This window comes from Ammospiza nelsoni, chromosome 2 (assembly GCF_027579445.1).
Source record: "Ammospiza nelsoni isolate bAmmNel1 chromosome 2, bAmmNel1.pri, whole genome shotgun sequence".
Lineage (NCBI taxonomy): Eukaryota > Metazoa > Chordata > Aves > Passeriformes > Passerellidae > Ammospiza > Ammospiza nelsoni.
The window spans coordinates 112,038,039-112,054,021 of NC_080634.1; the positions used below are offsets into that span (position 1 = coordinate 112,038,039).

Sequence of the window (15,983 nt, forward strand, 5' to 3'; positions counted from 1 at the left end):
CGGGGGCGGCCCCCCCACACATCCGTCGGGGACGTTGGGAGATATTGATCACGGACGACTTCATTTTGCATAACTGCGGCTGACAGGGCCTGTGGTTCCCTCATTTACGGAGCAACAGCTTTCGCGGGGCTGATGGATGGGGAGCGGCTCCCTGCGCTCCCCCAGCCCCGCCGGGGGACGGCGGCTCCGCTCCTCATGCAGCAAATGGCCGCGCACAAGAGGCAAATATTAAACTTAGATGCCTCCGTCTCTCGTTGTACCTAGCGCGGCCAGCATGGAAGCCTCCAGCTTCCCGCAGGGCTTTGTCTGCGCAGCCACGCCAGGGCCAGGGCAGGGGCACGGGGACCTTCGGCGAGTACACGCAAGGAAAAGTGCTTGGGAAGTTGGGGGGTTTTCCTTTTTTTTTTTCTTTTTTAATTCCCTGCTCCTACTCCTAACAACAAACAAATAAACAAGCTGGTTTCTGCTAAACAATGCATAAAAATTAGCCTCGCCCCAAAGTTTATGTCGGGTTTATGGCGCTAACGTTTCTCCTTAATGGGAAACGCTCTCCCGAGCACTTCTGGAAAGCGCTGGCGAGCCCTCAGTTACGAAAGCTGCATCACGAGCACCTCGACTAAACATCTCTGCAATGTGTCCCGACCTCACATCCACCACCTTCTCCACCTTCAGAGGAAAGGTCAGTCCAGGGTGGGCACAGCCAGCGCCAAACACCGCCCGACTCTGCGTGCGGAACTCACCGGGGGCAAAAAAAAAAAAAAAAAAAAAAAAAAAAAAAAGGAAACAAAACCACGTGAAAAAATACAAAAATTACAAAGAAAAAAAAAGAAAAAGGAAATTAAAAGGACATAAAGTTGCCGGTAGCGGCGGTGGCCCGGTGTAGAGGAGGCAGCGTGCAGGCCGCCACCGGCCCTGCCTTCCCATCCCGGCGCTCCGCACCGAAACAAAGCAGCGAATCAACTGCGATGCAGATGGGCGGCTATGAATTTTTTGCTGCTGCTTAGAGCTTTAATTACTCGTTCTTGATCCGTGGGACTACGACACGACACCGCCAAGGTTAAAATGCCCTGAACAGCTCTGAGCAGATGTGAACGAGTTGGCAGACGCGCAAATGAGGTCTGCCTCTAAGCATGATAACAAGTGACTAATACATTGCATATCGCTGAAAGAAAATTATTTTTCTCTAATTTGCATTAGCTTCTTTTTTTTTTTTTTTAACGCCGCCGACATTCCCTCCTCAGAGGCAGCAGCATAATCCTTAAAACACTGCTCCGTGACTTTAAAAGATTTGGAAGGAGGCAGCAATTGCCAGTGTTTTGGCTATGCAAGTGTTTTGGCTATGCAGGCTTGTTTATCTTTCTGCCTTTGCTCCAAGGCGCAACTAGTTTCGCAAGCAGTATTCTTGCAGAAAAATGGCACATGTCATATAAAACACCAGTTTATAGGAACTGATGCTAAAATTGTGGAATGACTACTGGTGTACTTTTGCCACTAATAGCACAGTGTAATCCATAAAGGACCAAGGGGACGGACAGTCAAGGCCAAAAGAAAAAAAAAAAACATAATAGATTGACTGGAGAGAAATAGATAAAGACAACCCATCGACCAAAACGACTAAAAGGGGGGTGAGGGAGGAAATAAGCATCTCCCCCCTTCTTACCTGCTCTCCACCCCAGAGACGCCTAGTCAAAAAGACAATAGTACGTGGAGGTCACTTACTATATAAAACACAGCGGTTCTCGTAGGTAGCGAAATTATGTCAGGTACAAATATAGGCTGGAACCCAGTTCTCTAAGTTTCCTCGACTTTCCAGAGGCTCTTCTGAAAGGGCCAGGAGATCACTCTGGGTACCGGAGCAAACTTCAAGAACAGACAGCATTTTATATCCTACGTTCAGAAGACACACCGAGGGCCTTAGATGCGGAGGCTTTGAGCAGAAAATAGCCACTCGGGGAATTTATGCACGAGGAGTTTTTCACTGAAGACCTACTCCAGGGATCCCTGCACATCCAGGTTATCAGGGGTCGTACGCTGCCATCTCAAGCGGCAACTTCTCTGCCAACACGTGTTTGTGAGGGAAACGTGCTGCCAGCCCCCGCACCGCGCCGTGCCGTGCCCCGGGCCGGCCGGGCTCGCAGCCGGGCCGCCCTCTCCTGCTTCGGGGCTGCCGGGACACCGCGCCCGCACAGCCCCCGGGGCCGGCGCGAACCTGCCGCCGGGAGGGATTTCCCAGCGCCGGGGCCGGGCACGGAGCCGGCCGCTCCTCCAGCTGCCTCCCCGCGCTTGTAAATCAAGCGGAGGCGGAAAGAGGGGCCGGGGGGAGGGGGCGGAACGCTGCTCCCCGGCCAGCGGCGTTCGCCGAAGCGTCGCGGCGGGCGGCAGGGGAGCGCGGCTGGGCGCCGCCGCCGCCGCCCGGGATGCGGCCGGGCCCCGGGGCGCCCCGCCGGGCCCCGCAGCGCCGGGCGGTGCCTCCGGGAGCGGCGGGGCGGCCCCGGGGCCACTCCGGCCGCAGCGAGAGCTTTTGTGTGCGAGTGCCAGCGAGGCGCGGGCTTTTCGCGCTCCAACAGCTGTCACATTATTTGCACTGGCTGTAAACAGCCTTCGCCTTCCCCCCTCCCCTCAAAACCGCCGCCCCCCTTGCCACAGAGTTAAATCCAGACTAACAATCCCCAGTTAGAGATCAAACCAACAACAGCAGCATTGTGTCTGCCTTCATTGCTTTACCATCAACTACTGCAGCTGGTTTACTCGAAACAAGGAACACCCTCTACCCACCTCCCCCGCCCCGGGGCCACAAACGGGCTCGTTCCCGGAGCTTGGCCGGGCGGAGCCGCGCTGCCCGGGGGGTTCCGCGGGCCGGGCCGGGGCTGCGGGCGCTGCTCCGCCAGCCCGATGCCGGTGGGTGCCAAGCGCCGCGGGGCTCTCCCCCACAGCACAGAAGCGTTTCCAGTCAGCACTCACGCCCCACGAAACGCCTGCACAATCGCAAGTTGAGCTCCGCTCTCGGTCTGGCTTTTGGGAAAGGCGAGGGGGAACCCCGCTGTAGCGGGGAAAGCCGCGCCTGCAGCTGCGCAGCGCTCCGCGGCACACGGCGAGCTCGCCCCCGCGCCGCGGCGCGCCTCCGAGCAGCCCTGCCCCGGGAAAGCCGGGCTTCCCCCGATCCCTGCCCGGCCCCGGGCCGCCGCCGGCAGCCTCCGACCTGCTGTGGCAGCGTCCGACCTGCTGCGGCAGCGAACCGCCCGCCGAGGGGCCCCTCCGCCACCCCTGCCCGGGGCGGTGACCCCGCAAGCCGCGGCCCCTCCGCTCAGCCGGGCGGCAGACACGCTGCCACCTTCTCCTTTCCACATCTCCTTTCCACCGTAAGGAGGAAAAAAAAGAACAAGAAAAGAAAAATGCCAATAACCAGCTTCGTTCATGATACAACCAGTGTGCAGCACACTCCTTTGCTTCCAACTCTCAGAGGGCCTTTTGCTGGGCACAGCTGGAATTTGAGTGTAAATCCTCATAGCTCCTTCCCTGCCCTTACTTATTTTTACATCAGCAGCAAAGTTGGAGGAGACGTGGAATTTACTTTACAGAAGCATGGGGAAAATAAATCTGTTCGAGGAAACCTTTCCTTGCCCATTCTGACTCCTGGCATTACCCAAGTTGCGCATCTCTTAAGGGAAAACCAGGACACAGCAACTTTCTCTGAAATTTGTGTCCCGCACAAACTCTTCACGAGGCCACAGGAGCTGAAATAACACTTTCTATGTACCTATACGCAGCTTGGGAGACAGCACCAGTAAGGAAAAATCGCTGACTTTATTGGAAGCATGTCTCCATGTTGGCCTAACTTTCGCCAAAGGGCAGTACTACCCCGGCAGGTATGGTGCTTCACACTCATGTGGTAAGTCTCCAATCGACTTCTGAATCAGATTCACCACCCAAAGACACCAGTACATATTCACAGGTCAGTATCATCGACTATTCATTGCCTATACGTAGCTAGAAATCTGCTGGCCTGGTAAAAACCACTGCTAACAGAACAATGTCAGCAAAGGCTGCAACACAGTCTTGTGAGAGACAGGCGATTCGTGCCTACTGAGGCTCTTTCAGCACAAAGGCTTTTAGAGGAAGAAGAGAGAGAAGAGGGGGAAAAAGGAGGGAGGGCTCTCGTGTTTCAGGGCTGCTGTCCCCTGGGAACCAAGAACCAAGTGTAGCTTCAATCAAATGCTGACTTCTCCTCTGGGAGCTCAGTAGGAAACCTGATCTCACTAGCTCATGCCTGCCTCCATGCATATAGGCTGGGTTTTCTTTCATACCAGCAATTTGTATAAAGAGGGGAGCCAATATAGTTTATTGCAAACGAGATCTCGCAGTAATGGATCTAGAGAGATACTTCTGTAGCTAAAATAAGACAACCTTCAGCCACCTGCTCAGGGCAGGCCGCGCCACAGCCGCCTCCAGCACGGCACGCAGGGCTGGGCTGTGGGTGCCCTGGCACGGCACAGCACGGCACAGCACGGCCTCCCACGCGTCTCCTCCAGCCCTGCATCATCCCCAGCTGGCAGCAGCCGCCCTGGGTTGGGGTTTTGTGCAATGCCAGGTTACACTTCCATTAAAACGTTTACCCTGGGAGATCACTTCCTGCTTGCACAAGTGCTGCTCCAGCTTCCCCTGCTGCTCCCAACTTTAGCCAGAGGTATTTCTCTAATTGACCAGCGAGGCCTGGACACCCTGCAAAGCATCCAGCCCTGCCCTGGCACGGCACAACATGGCACAGCACAGGAGGTCTGCAGGGCAAGGCGGGCCAGTCCTCAGAGCTCCATCCACATAACTTCACACCGGGCTGCTTAATTCTGCACGGGGCTTTGCTAATCCACTTTGTGCTCGACTACCGAAACAGGAGGAAAGGAAAACACTGCACGGGGGAGCACGAGCAGGCCAGAGCAAGGTGAGCCTGGGGGACTGCAGGCTGCAGGAAGGGCTTTCCTCAACACCCAGCTCAGCCTCCCACTGCTGTGGGCAAGTCGGAGAAGCTTAAAGGACAACCCAGCACACCAGGCAGGGCGTGGGAGCAAAGGGGATTGCCCGAGGATCAGAGATCCCTGCAGGATCTCTCCATAGCCAGGAGCTTTCACATGGAGAAAGTTTGGCTCAGGGAGGGAATTTACACTTAGAAAGAGGAGCTCAGCCCATCCCTTCTTGTGCCATTAACAAGTTCTCTGTGAATTTCAAGGAGAGCTGAGAATACGCCCCTCCAGCTTTGATTTCACTTCTCTGTCCCTACCTGTCACCGTACACAAATGCCATACTCAAACCATGACTAAACCAGCCCCACAAAGCTGTCTGAGCCCTCCAGGAGCCTCCCAGATGCAATGCCACCCCACCCCAGGGGAACACAGGGGAAACGCAGCGGTGGGAGAGGGACAGACAGCCCCACAGCACCTGTTCACACGGGGACAAGGACACCAACCAGGCTGCCCCAAGCATGCAGTCTGTGCAGGTACAGGTGTACTTCCCTCTGCTGTCAACTGTGCCAAGTGCCAGCTACTCCAGTACTCCCAAATGTGGAATTTTCACTTTTATAACTGACACTACAGGCCCAAATGTTTTGTAATATGCAAATACTGAAAGGCACACAAGGCCCCCAGGTGAGGTACTGGGGTAAGACCAAGAGCTGCTCCAGCTGAAAACGAAAAGCAAACCACACTGTGAGAAAAAATGAGCTGGCAGACTGCAACCCACCATGGGCTGTCCAGGGGTGCACGGGGAAGGAGCCCACCACAGCACCAAGCTGCTGCAGCTCATGGATGTGGGAGATTACTCCAAAGGCAGCAGGAGCCACAGAAAGGAGAGCACCAAGGCTGGGAGCACTCTGAGAAGGAAGCAGAGGAAGCACAATGACAGGCTTTCCTGATGCAGGCTCAGCCACAGCACAGCCCCAAGCCTCCCTTTCCCCTGTGCTCTGCTGAACACACTTAGCTCTTTATACGAGCTGTTCCCAGTGTGGCTGGTGGATTCTGCGCTTTCCACTTTAATTGTCTTATCCAAATAAAGCTTTGTTTTCCTTAGCACGACAATCCCAACATTCAGACCGAGATTTTCATTGGACAGAGGAGATATTTTATTCTCTGATTGTTTAGGGAGCCGGGGCTTACACGGAACAGCCCCGGCTTGTGTGCCTCCACTCACAATGGGTGCTTTGCTGCCCCTTGTCCCGTCATGTAGATTCATTTTATACAGAGTTATCAGGGTGAGAATCATGTTTCTCTCAATATCATAGCTTTCCAAGTCTATCGTAGACTTTAACAAGTCTTTTAGTTTGCACCTAGACAATAAATTTAGTTTAATTTAGCTTCCGGTCTTTAATTTTAGCAGGTCTTCTTTTTGCATGCAAATCAATATGGCAATTACCATCTAAAAGCTCACCCAGCCCTAGGTCAATGTAAATTGATCATTGTCCGCCTTCTACAAAATAACACCGGGAGTCTGTGGTGCATAATGAGATTATACTGGAAACTGTCTTTCAGATCACAAATTATATTTCATGCTGTCAGGATCTTCTCCAAGAGGACTTCCTTGCATGTCTAATCACATGGCACCAAATCTACCAGCTCATGAGGTAGTTTTGGGGTGCAGAGAGTGAAGGAAGAGTCCCAAATCATTCAGACAACAATTCTGGAAAACAGGCAGGCTGGTACAGAGTGATGCTCTCACTCGCTAACTTTTCCAGCAATGGAAGAGAGGAGGGGAAAATAATCTCCCCTTAGCCAAGAACTGCTGTCCAGCAAACAAGGAAAAATGAATTCCCTGCTGTAAAGCAGCAGAACTTTCCAAAAGCCTCATTTGCAGAGAGTTCTTGGCCTCCTCCTTTCCATCCCCACCTCATTCTGCTGGAGCTCTGGCATCGTGCTCCAGAGAAAGCCGAGGAAGGATGCGCTCTCCTGGCACAGCCCGGGGACCTGGGCAGGTCAGGTCGGAGGGAAAGGTCGCTCCGGAGCAGCGACTGCTGTAAGCCGGTTCCCTGAAAGGCCAGAGGATTACGGGGATCTGCTCACAGCCAGGGGAACTCCCCCTGCCTGCAGCCCGGGCCTCCGCGCTGCCTCCGGCTCGCACACGCCGTGCAGCCAGCGTGTTCCAAAGGGGCAAGCCCGGCTCTCCGTGCCACTGCTCAGCTCTCTGCAAAACCAAGGAAGAGGGGAGCAGCCCCGCTCCAGCCATCAATTATTTCTAAAGCAACACCAGCCTAAGGAGGAAGTATTAAACTTGGCTTCACGCTGCTTTAAGTCTGCACTAAAATGTGATGTATTGCAGCGTTCGGGGGAAAGGCAGCGCATCGCACATCACCTGTGCAACCCAACTGTGCTGCAGGGTCCCAGCAAGAGCACAGGCCTCTGCCCAGACATGCGGAAATCGGAGATCACTTGTCCTCCACACTAAGCACTGAATTACTCCAAGCCATATTTAATCTGAGGGCAACGTGGCTGCTTAGCTACGACCTGAACTGCAGCAGGCCCTCTGCCTGTCTTTGCAGGGGCCACTCATCGGTCAAAGTTGAGAGACCCTGTAAACCACAGCCACACATTGCCAAAGCTACTTTGGTATGTGCAGAACTCATTATTTTGGGCCTTGGTGACCTGGGTCCGTTTTCTCCACAAACGGAGACACAAAAACATGCCAACAACTTTGTGCACTCTCCCAGCTGCACAGATCCAGAAAGTTTGCTTGCATGGACTGTACGGGCACCCCTGTAGCTCAGTCACTGTTAGGGGACTCTGGCCTCCTCATCAGTCTTCAAAAACGTGTATTATCAGGGGGTGAAGGAAGAGGAGGGAAGAGAGATGACAATTCTGAACTGCCTGAGAAGCTCTTGGCACATTCTGGTAAAGGCAAATACAGTGTGTGACACGGAGCCTGGATTGTCCACCAGCACAGGAATAAAGCCAAGGCACCAGTATTGTTTCAAGACCCAGTCCATATTTGGGCATTCAGCTCACACATCCCAAGTATTGCTTTAAATATTAGAGACATTCGCCAATGTGGTTCATAACGCACTCAAATGGGAGAAGTCATTTCTGTTCGCTCTCACATTACTGGCTTGGTCTTGGTGGTGGGGGGGTTTTTTGTGGGGGGAGAAGAGAGGGAAACCCTGCTGAGTCTGTTTGCACTGGTCTCTATTAGATATGCAACAAATCTGCCATTTCCGGCGCTGCTTCTATCTAATTAGAGATGTATTTAGATGTGACGTGTAAATAAGCGCTGAGCTGCCTGCTGCCCTGGCTGCGTGGACTGCTCGGGAGCATTTCCAATAAGGCTGTAGCGCCCGGAACCAGGGCTCAGACAAAGAGGGATGGGAATGGTCTGCGCTGCAGGCGAATCCAACAAAACCAGCTTTTATCTATCGCTCTAAAGCCTTAACTGCTTTTAATCTGTACCGCCCAGGCTTGCACGCCAGGATCGCATCTCATCCACCGAGGACGTCTCAAGCACAAAAGGAAGGAAGCACACACACGCACGGAGGAGCTGCGAACAGCCCCCGACCCACCCGAGCTGCACGGCAGCTCCCCACCTGCCCTTGCGTTCCACGAGGTGTGCTCGCTCCCGTGGGCTTCCCGAGAGCCCGGGGCGGGTTCGGCCGGCTCCTGCCCGCACCCACACGGGCCGAGGGCTGCCCCACGCTGCGAGCAGAGCACAGATGCGGCCCCGTGGGGCGAAGGGCGCTGAGCTGCTGCCGGGGGAGAAGTTGACGGAACCTGAAGGCGGCCACGGAAAGTCGCTCCCCCCGCGGGCCGGGAACCTCCATGCCGGGATTTCCAGCGCACGGCGGGGCGGCGAGGGGCGGAGAGCCCCGGGGACACCCCCGAGCCCCCGGGGCTGCGGAGGCTGCCCCGGCCCTGGGGCTGCCTGGCTCCCGCTCCAAGCGCTCCTCCTCGGAGTTTCCAGAGAGGAAACTCCTGGGAACGAAATCATCTGGCACTCGCCTCGTGAACTCTTTTCCTGTTGTGGGAAACATCTCGTATAAAGCCGTGAGATGGACGGGGCAGCGCCGGGGCCCGGAGGCGCGCTACCCTGTGCCTCCCCCCGCTCCGACATCATCCCTGCTTTCGCTGCCGCATCTTTCCAGGCCGGGATAGCCAGCCCCGATCCCCTCTGGCGTGAAGGGTTAACAACCATCACCACCAACGCAAAAAAAAAAAAAAAAAAAAAAAAAAAAAAAAAAAAAAAAAAAAAAAAAGGAAGGAAGAAAAGAGGGAGGAAAAAAAAGAAAAAATATCGCGGTGACCTTTTCCGTCTCCCCCACTCTCTCTTTCAGGCTCCGGTTCCTGAGCTCGCAGGGAGCCTGAGCGGCTGTCTAGACCGATCTATCACAGACGGACAAACAATACCAGGAGAAGCCCCTGCCCGGTCCCTCAGCCTCCGCCACTCACCTTAGAAATGGCGAAGAACAGAAAAGTGACCGCGATACAATCCTCCCCGGTATATTTATAGCCTTCCACACAGCCCACCTTCATGCCTGACAAATGAGATTTTGTCTGCTCTCTCAACGTACGCTCCAATAAACACACACACTTTTTTTTTTCTTTTTTTTTTTTTTTTTTTTTTTGTGTGTGTGTCTGTTTGTTTTTGGTAACATTCCGGGCTCGTCCCTCCGATCCCGGGGCGGGCGAGGGCCCACCACGCCCGTGCGTGACGGCAGGTTCGATAGCGGGGGCAGGAGGGACTGGGGGAGGCAGGAGGGGTCCCGGTCACTCGTGTCCACATGCAACCTCCCACCCTGGAAGCTTCAATATCCGCATTCATCACGCCCCCTTCGCACCCGGCCCCCCTCACCCGAAGTACTCCCTGGGCCCTGCCAGCCCTCCAGGTTGCGTATTAAAGAGGTATATACGGGGCGAGGAGCCGGAGGTCCAACGCTGCAAAAGGCTGGGGAATAACTAATGAGCTGTGCAGCCCATTGATCCGGTGCATACTTCCTAATTAACTCTGAGTCACCTATTTGTGACAGCAATTCAAAGAACTGCACCAGGGATAAACTGCAACCCCGGCGTGCGAAGGCAACCCGGCGGGGGGGGGGGGGGGGGGCGGAGGGAGGAGGCGGCGGGAGGGGGGGGCGCTGGGGGAGGAGGAATTTGCTCCTAATCCTCCTAAAAGCAATTAGGGTGAGCGCTGCGCTGGCTACCTCTCGGGAAGGGAAAAAAAAAAAAAAAAAGGAAAAAAAAAAAACCACCCAGCGGCTCCAACAGCAGAACCGAAAGGAAATGAATCGGCGTGTCGCAAGGGCGACAGCACCGGGCTCCAGACAGACAGGCAAGCCTCAGCACCTCGGGGACGAAAGTCGGCGAGAGCGGCGGCCGGAGGAAGCGGAACGCCGGTGTCGGCGCACGGGGCCGCGGGCGGAGCGCGGGCGGGCGGCGGTGCCCCGGGAGCGGCGGAGCCACCGGCGGGGAGCGGGCGCTGCCCGGGGCACCCGGAGCCCGCACCGCCCGCCCTCGCCCCCAGCTTTGTTCCCAAGTGGCTCTGGCGGGGCATTGCTCTTCCCGGCCGCCCCCCGCGGCAGGGCCACGGGGAGGGGGCGGGGAAAAAAAAAAAAAAAAAAGTTAATAGAAACCTTTGGAAAATCCGAGCTTGGCTACGTGGTGCGGGTTGGGCTCCCCCCGCCCCCCCCCTTTTTAATGCAAACACGAATACAAAAGCTGCGGGCTCTAAAGAGCAGATGAAAGCAATGAACGGAGTTTCTGGAAAAGATTCATTAGTGGGAATTAATGCTGTGAGGAGCTCCGAGGCGATACCATTAAAGTCAGTCCCCACACCTTGTCAGTTTTACACCGCTCGCTATGGTCGGGGCGGTTTTTTTTTTTCTTGTCGGGGTAAATGGGGGAGGTGCTCTTCGCCTTCCCCGCGCCCCCTCTGCGATCGCCAAACCCGGGATCCGACAGACATCGCGGAAATGAGAGGGAGGGAGGGAGGGAGGAAGGAGGAAGGGGAAAGAAAAAAAAAATAAACACAACAAACAAACCACCCAACATACATACACCGAGAAAGAAAGAGGAACGTGAACGCTCCGCAGCCCTCGCCCCCGGACTCGCTCCGCGAACATCAAATGCATGCCTCATATGCTGCGCAGAGCCGCCCCACTTGGCCCTGCCTTCACAAAGCAGCCTCCGCTGCCTCCCCGCCTGGCCGTCCCCCTCCGGCCGCCCCATTGATGGCAAGCCCCGAGCCTCCCTCTGGCTCGCTCTCCCAACTCCAAACTACATTTTCGGGCTGACTAAACTTCCGTGTCACTCCGGACCTCACGCCAGCACCGCTCGGCGCACGGGAAAGCCCCGGGCCGCCCTGTCCCACGTGCGCCGCGGCGCCCGCCCCGCCGGGGCGGAGGGACAGGGGGGAGCAGCGCCTCGGGCTCTCCCGGCGGGCGGGAGGCGGCCGGCAGCGGGCTCTCCCCGCCGCTCACCTGCCCGCCGCCCCGGACCGCGCGTTGCTCGGGGCGGGGAGCGCGGAGCCCGGCCCGCCCGGCGCGGGAGCTCTCCCCGCTCCGCGAGCCGGCAGTGCCGCTCCTTGCTCGCCCCGTCCCGCGGGAGCCCCCGTAACGCCGCTGCTCCGGCGCCTTCCCAGTCACAAAGTGCGAGACGACGGGAACACCGCCACCACTCCCCACACGGGCGCACCGGAGCCGACACCGCGATGCGGTGCTTCCCCCCGCCTCCGCTGCCCCAAACAGGCATCTTCACCAGCAACTGCGTCCAAACTTCCCCTCCGACAGCGCAGCCCCGGAGGCGCTCCGCGAGACCCTCCTGCCCCCGCCGCTCCTGCCCGAGCCCCGCGCCGTAACTTTCTGCCCCGCCGCCGCTCTGCCTTGCCCGCGGCCGGCCGAGGGGAGCCCGCAGCCGCCCCGGCACGGCGGGACTCGGCGGCGGCGCTTCCGCACGTGAGCTGTTCGCGGAGCGGAGCACTGACCTTCCTACGGCGCCGCGGGGCTATGCCGTGCGCGGTCCGAGACGCGGGTCCCCACACCGTCGCCTGGCCCTGCTGCTCTCCCTGAAGGGCAGCCCCGTCGGGGGTGGGAAGAAGAGACGAGAAAAGTTTCACGATCCGATTCCCCCTCTCCGTGGGTGCGTGTGTCGCGGCTTGCCCCAGCGCGGGCGGGTCGGGGAAGGGGCGCGGAAAGACCAGGGAGCTGCGGGGCGCGGGAGCGTGGCCGCCCTCTGCGCCCCCGGGGCAGGTGCCCGCGGGAAGGGCTTTGCTCCTCGGCTCGACCGGGCTCAGCAGCGGGAGTGGGAGCGGCAGCCCGCGATGCTCATTCCGGCTGCCGGCTCTGGTTTGGCAGCGCCATGTTGCTGGCTTGCTCCGGGCGAAGTTCCTGCGCTGGCGAGCGCGGCGCTCCCCACATCTCGCCCGCGCCGCCGTCTCCCGTGCCCTGGCCGCCGCGGCTTTGTGTGTGTGTGTGGCTGGGGATTTAATTCTCCTCCTCCTCTTCTCCTCCTCTCTCTCTCTCTCTTTTTCTTCCTCTCGCCCCCCCCCTCCCCTCTTTAGTCCGCCGGGAAAGCCGCTCTTCCTCACCTTGCCGCTGGGAGACCGGGCTCCGTCTGCTGCACGCTGCGCTCCCCTCGCATCCCCCCTCCCTCTCTCCCTCCTCCTCCTCCTCCTCCTCCAGCCGTCGCCTCCCCTCCCTTCCCCTCCCCCCGGGCAGGCGCTGCACCGAGGGAGCCGCCGCCAGCAGCAGCAGCGGCAGCAGCGCCGCCACCGCTTTTTCCCTCAGCAAGTTTCCCCCTCCCCTGGCTGCGTTTCCCTGCACAGGCAGGGCTCGCCCGGCCGCTCGCCCGCTCCCCCCCTTGCCCTGACTAATTGATTTGCCCCCCTCGCCGCGCCGCCAGCCCCTCGCCCGCCCGCTCCCCCCGGCTGGCACAGGTCGCTGCCAAGCTGCGGCGCCCGGGGGGGGACTCCGCGCTCCCGCGCTCCCCGGCAGGCAGGAGGGGAAAGCCGCCCCCCCCCCCGCCCCGCCGATACTCCCCTCTCTCGCTACCCAGAAGGCCAGTGGAGAACCGCAATTACCATAAAGCTCCGTTCACTCCGCTCCGCCAAGCTGTCAAAACCCCGGCGGCGGCGGCGCTGCCAGACATCGCTGCGAGCCTCCGCGGCGGGTCGCGCCGCGCTGCCACCCCCCGCCACCCCGTTCGCCCCCGGGCTCTCCGCCGGGCCCCCCCAGCCCGCTTTCCCCGCGATCCCGGCGGCGCCTGGAATACCCCCCGGCGATGCAACCCGCGCCCGCAGTCACACCCGCCGGCTCCGGGGTTCCCCCGTCGCGCAGAGGCATCCCCGCTCCCCCAGGACCCGCCGAGGGCTCGCAGCCGTCGTAACCCCCCGCAGGGGTCACAGCACGAGCGGAGCCTTTGGGCCGCGGCCTCTCACACTCGCGGAGGGGGATGTGTCTCCCCCCGATGCCGGCGCTCCTCTCTGGGTCCCACCCGCCGCCCCCAACTTCGCGTGGTCCGCGGCTCGGCCGCGCTGATTTCCGCGCTTCCCACCGGTCCTCTTCTGCGAGCTCTGAATCGGGATGGGGAAAAAAAGCCACTCGTTTGTCAACGTCTGCATTGCGGGGGGCGGGGGGGCCGAGGGGGACCTTATTAAAGCGCGTTTTCGCCTGATCCGGCTTTGGCAGCCCTTAACGCGCTTTTTACCCGGTGTGAGCAGTGTGGCAACCCGGGGTGGGGTCACGACTGAAGCGCCGTTTCCCTCGCTGGCATTTCTAGGGCTGCTTTAAGATTTCTGCCCGGATCGTGGAGCCCTTTAATCTCCGGGTTGGTAGTTATCGGCTGCATCTATTTACTTTGGCAAGGCAACTTTTGGCTCGGCGAGCTCCACTCGTAAATATCACGTTCATAACGCCCATCCCCGCTGATACTCCCAGGTTCGGTCCCGCAGAGCCCGCGGCGTGGAAGCTCCCGGGGCGGCCCCAGGGCCGGGCGGGCTCTCGGCCCCTCCGCTCCCCCGCACCTCCCGGCGCCTTCCCGGGAACGGGAGTTGTGCCACCTCAGCGCCGCCGGCGCCGCACCGAGCCCTTCTCGCCGCCGCTCCGTGTGGGAGCGACTGCCAGCCAAACACCAGGCGATTAACGCGGACAGTTTGCCCCAGGGGGGATTTTTAATCGCTTCGTTCAGGACCCTGCGCGAAAAGACTGGAGAGACGCTCAGAGCTGCAAATCTTCCCTCGCCGAGGGCGCCGGAGCAGCAAGCGGGGCGATGGGAATTCAACGGCGGAGCAGGACGGCCCGGGCTGCCTGCCTGCTCTGCGCCGCTGCTTATCTCTGAAGGTGGAAACATGAGAGTTCTCCGAAGTTGTCCCTACTAAAGCTCCCCCCCTCCCAAATCCAGAAGCGTATAATAGAGAAGATACACTACATCTGGAGAAAAAAAAAAAAAAAAAAGTGGGGGTCGCCCAATGCACGGGGAAAGGACACAGAGTCCACAGAAAAGCACACACACCCCTCACATACACACACGCAGCCGGGTCATGGCCAGAGGGTTGGCATTTCATGAAACTGCCATCACGGGCTTTGGAGTTTCACTGCGTCTCTCAAAAAAACTCGCCCGTCTCAAAGCAGAAGTGAAATATCCACCATCTGAATGAAACCCGAAACCGCTCGGCTTCCTCGCAGGGGAGCCCTGGAAGCCGCCGAGGATGGGGAACGGGCAGCGGTCCCACCGTGCTGGCCGACGGGGAGCACTGCCCCGAGCAGCAGCCGGGTTTGATCCTGGTGCGGCGGGCCACGCATCTGAAAAGGCTCCCACACGTTTTTTTAATCTCCAGTAACAAGCAGAAGGACACCTGGCCTATTACGCTGTAAAGCTATTTTTTATAAAGATGTTTTAGGGCTAGACATTAAAAGTTATTAGATTGAACACACGTGAGTTACAGGCACACAGCTGGAGGGGAGGCCTCTGTTGGATTTTTTTTTCCCCTTTCCTAGGAAAACCTCATTAAAATTGCTTCTTTCTATATGAAAGCAGAACTAGCGCGTTTCCTGGAGAGGTGGCCGCAGCTTCCCGGCTTCATTGATCTGGGCTTTGTCTCTCCCCACAGGTCTGGATCTGCGGTGCCAGCGGCCCGCACTTGCATCACAAAAGTCGCCCGCTTCCCTTCCCCCTGGCTGCGAAGTCCAGATCACAACTGTGTGCCTACAGCCTGGGGCTGGATCCTTGGGGCAGGGGTGGTTGGGTTTTGTTTTTTTTTTTTTTTTGTTTTTGTTTTTCACTAATGACTTAAAAGTTATCTCGGGGTAAACTTGCTCCGCTTTTATTTTTAACCGTAAACTTTCTTTGTGAACGCAGCTTCCTTCGTGGCGGGGAGGAACAGACCCGAGCTTGTTCGCCTCTGTGCCTGTTTTGTTCCCCGGGCCCCCGAGCTTTGCCGCGGGAGGCTGGCGGCTCCCGAAGAGAACACATTGGGGCTTCAGTTCGCTCGTCCCGCGGCCTGCCCCGGCCGGCTGCGCGCCCCGCCGCCTTCCCCAGCGCGGCTCCGCCGGACGCCGCCGAGCTAACCCCGGAAAATTCAAAGCATGCTCTTGCCTTGCGGATTACCGGGCGGCCTCCCCCCTCCCACACGCCCCGGAGGGAGCTGACCCCCGGGTCAGGCCGCTGCACACTGCTCTCTCCCCGGGAGGGGAGGGGGGCTCCGCTCTGTCGCTGCTGCTGCGGCCGCCGAGGAGCGGGGCGAGGATGCGCTCGCGAAAGCGGCTGCTCCGATAATGCTAAGTACTTAACCTCCTCGTAAAGACAAATCCATTGTTAATGGCAGAATAGGCTTCTCGCAGGAGGCTTCCAAGTGGGATGGCTTTATGCCGGCTCTCATTTACCTCAGCGCCGCCTCTAATTGGAAGCTTCCCCGCGCCCCCGGCCCGCGCACCTCAGAAAGTTGAGGGTTAAACCGCAGGAGTGGCGAGGCCGGGCCCTGGCCCTTCCACGGCCCGATCCCCAAACGGCAACCGGAGCACGCGAGTC

General features: G+C 58.6%; 2 protein-coding genes across 3 annotated transcripts in view; one reads left to right on the top strand and one right to left on the bottom strand.

Moving 5' to 3' along the window:
- BCOR (BCL6 corepressor) overlaps positions 1 to 12,454 on the bottom strand; it is a 58,487-nt gene extending 46,033 nt beyond the window's left edge. For both annotated transcript variants that reach the window (XM_059466464.1, XM_059466462.1), the window contains exon 1: positions 11,944 to 12,454. The gene's annotated coding sequence lies outside the window, so the exon portion shown is untranslated. The remainder of the gene's footprint in view (positions 1 to 11,943) is intronic.
- On the top strand, positions 8,787 to 13,343 carry LOC132087619 (basic proline-rich protein-like). The gene is made up of 6 exons (XM_059493977.1): positions 8,787 to 9,011; positions 10,265 to 10,558; positions 11,289 to 11,572; positions 11,708 to 11,914; positions 12,124 to 12,420; positions 13,070 to 13,343. Exons 1-6 carry the CDS (start codon positions 8,787 to 8,789, stop codon positions 13,341 to 13,343), a joined length of 1,581 nt encoding a protein of 526 aa, XP_059349960.1.
- Positions 13,344 to 15,983: the final 2,640 nt, after the last annotated feature.

Bases quoted from the DNA above. Each gene is read 5' to 3' on its own strand.
- LOC132087619 (XM_059493977.1), top strand. From the start codon at position 8,787: ATGCCGGGATTTCCAGCGCACGGCGGGGCGGCGAGGGGCGGAGAGCCC. The intron at 10,559-11,288 runs GCGGGGAAAAAA...ACCTCACGCCAG, and splicing joins GGCAGGGCCACGGGGAGGGG to CACCGCTCGGCGCACGGGAA. The intron at 12,421-13,069 runs GTGTGTGTGTGT...CGCTCCGCCAAG, and splicing joins GCCCTGGCCGCCGCGGCTTT to CTGTCAAAACCCCGGCGGCG.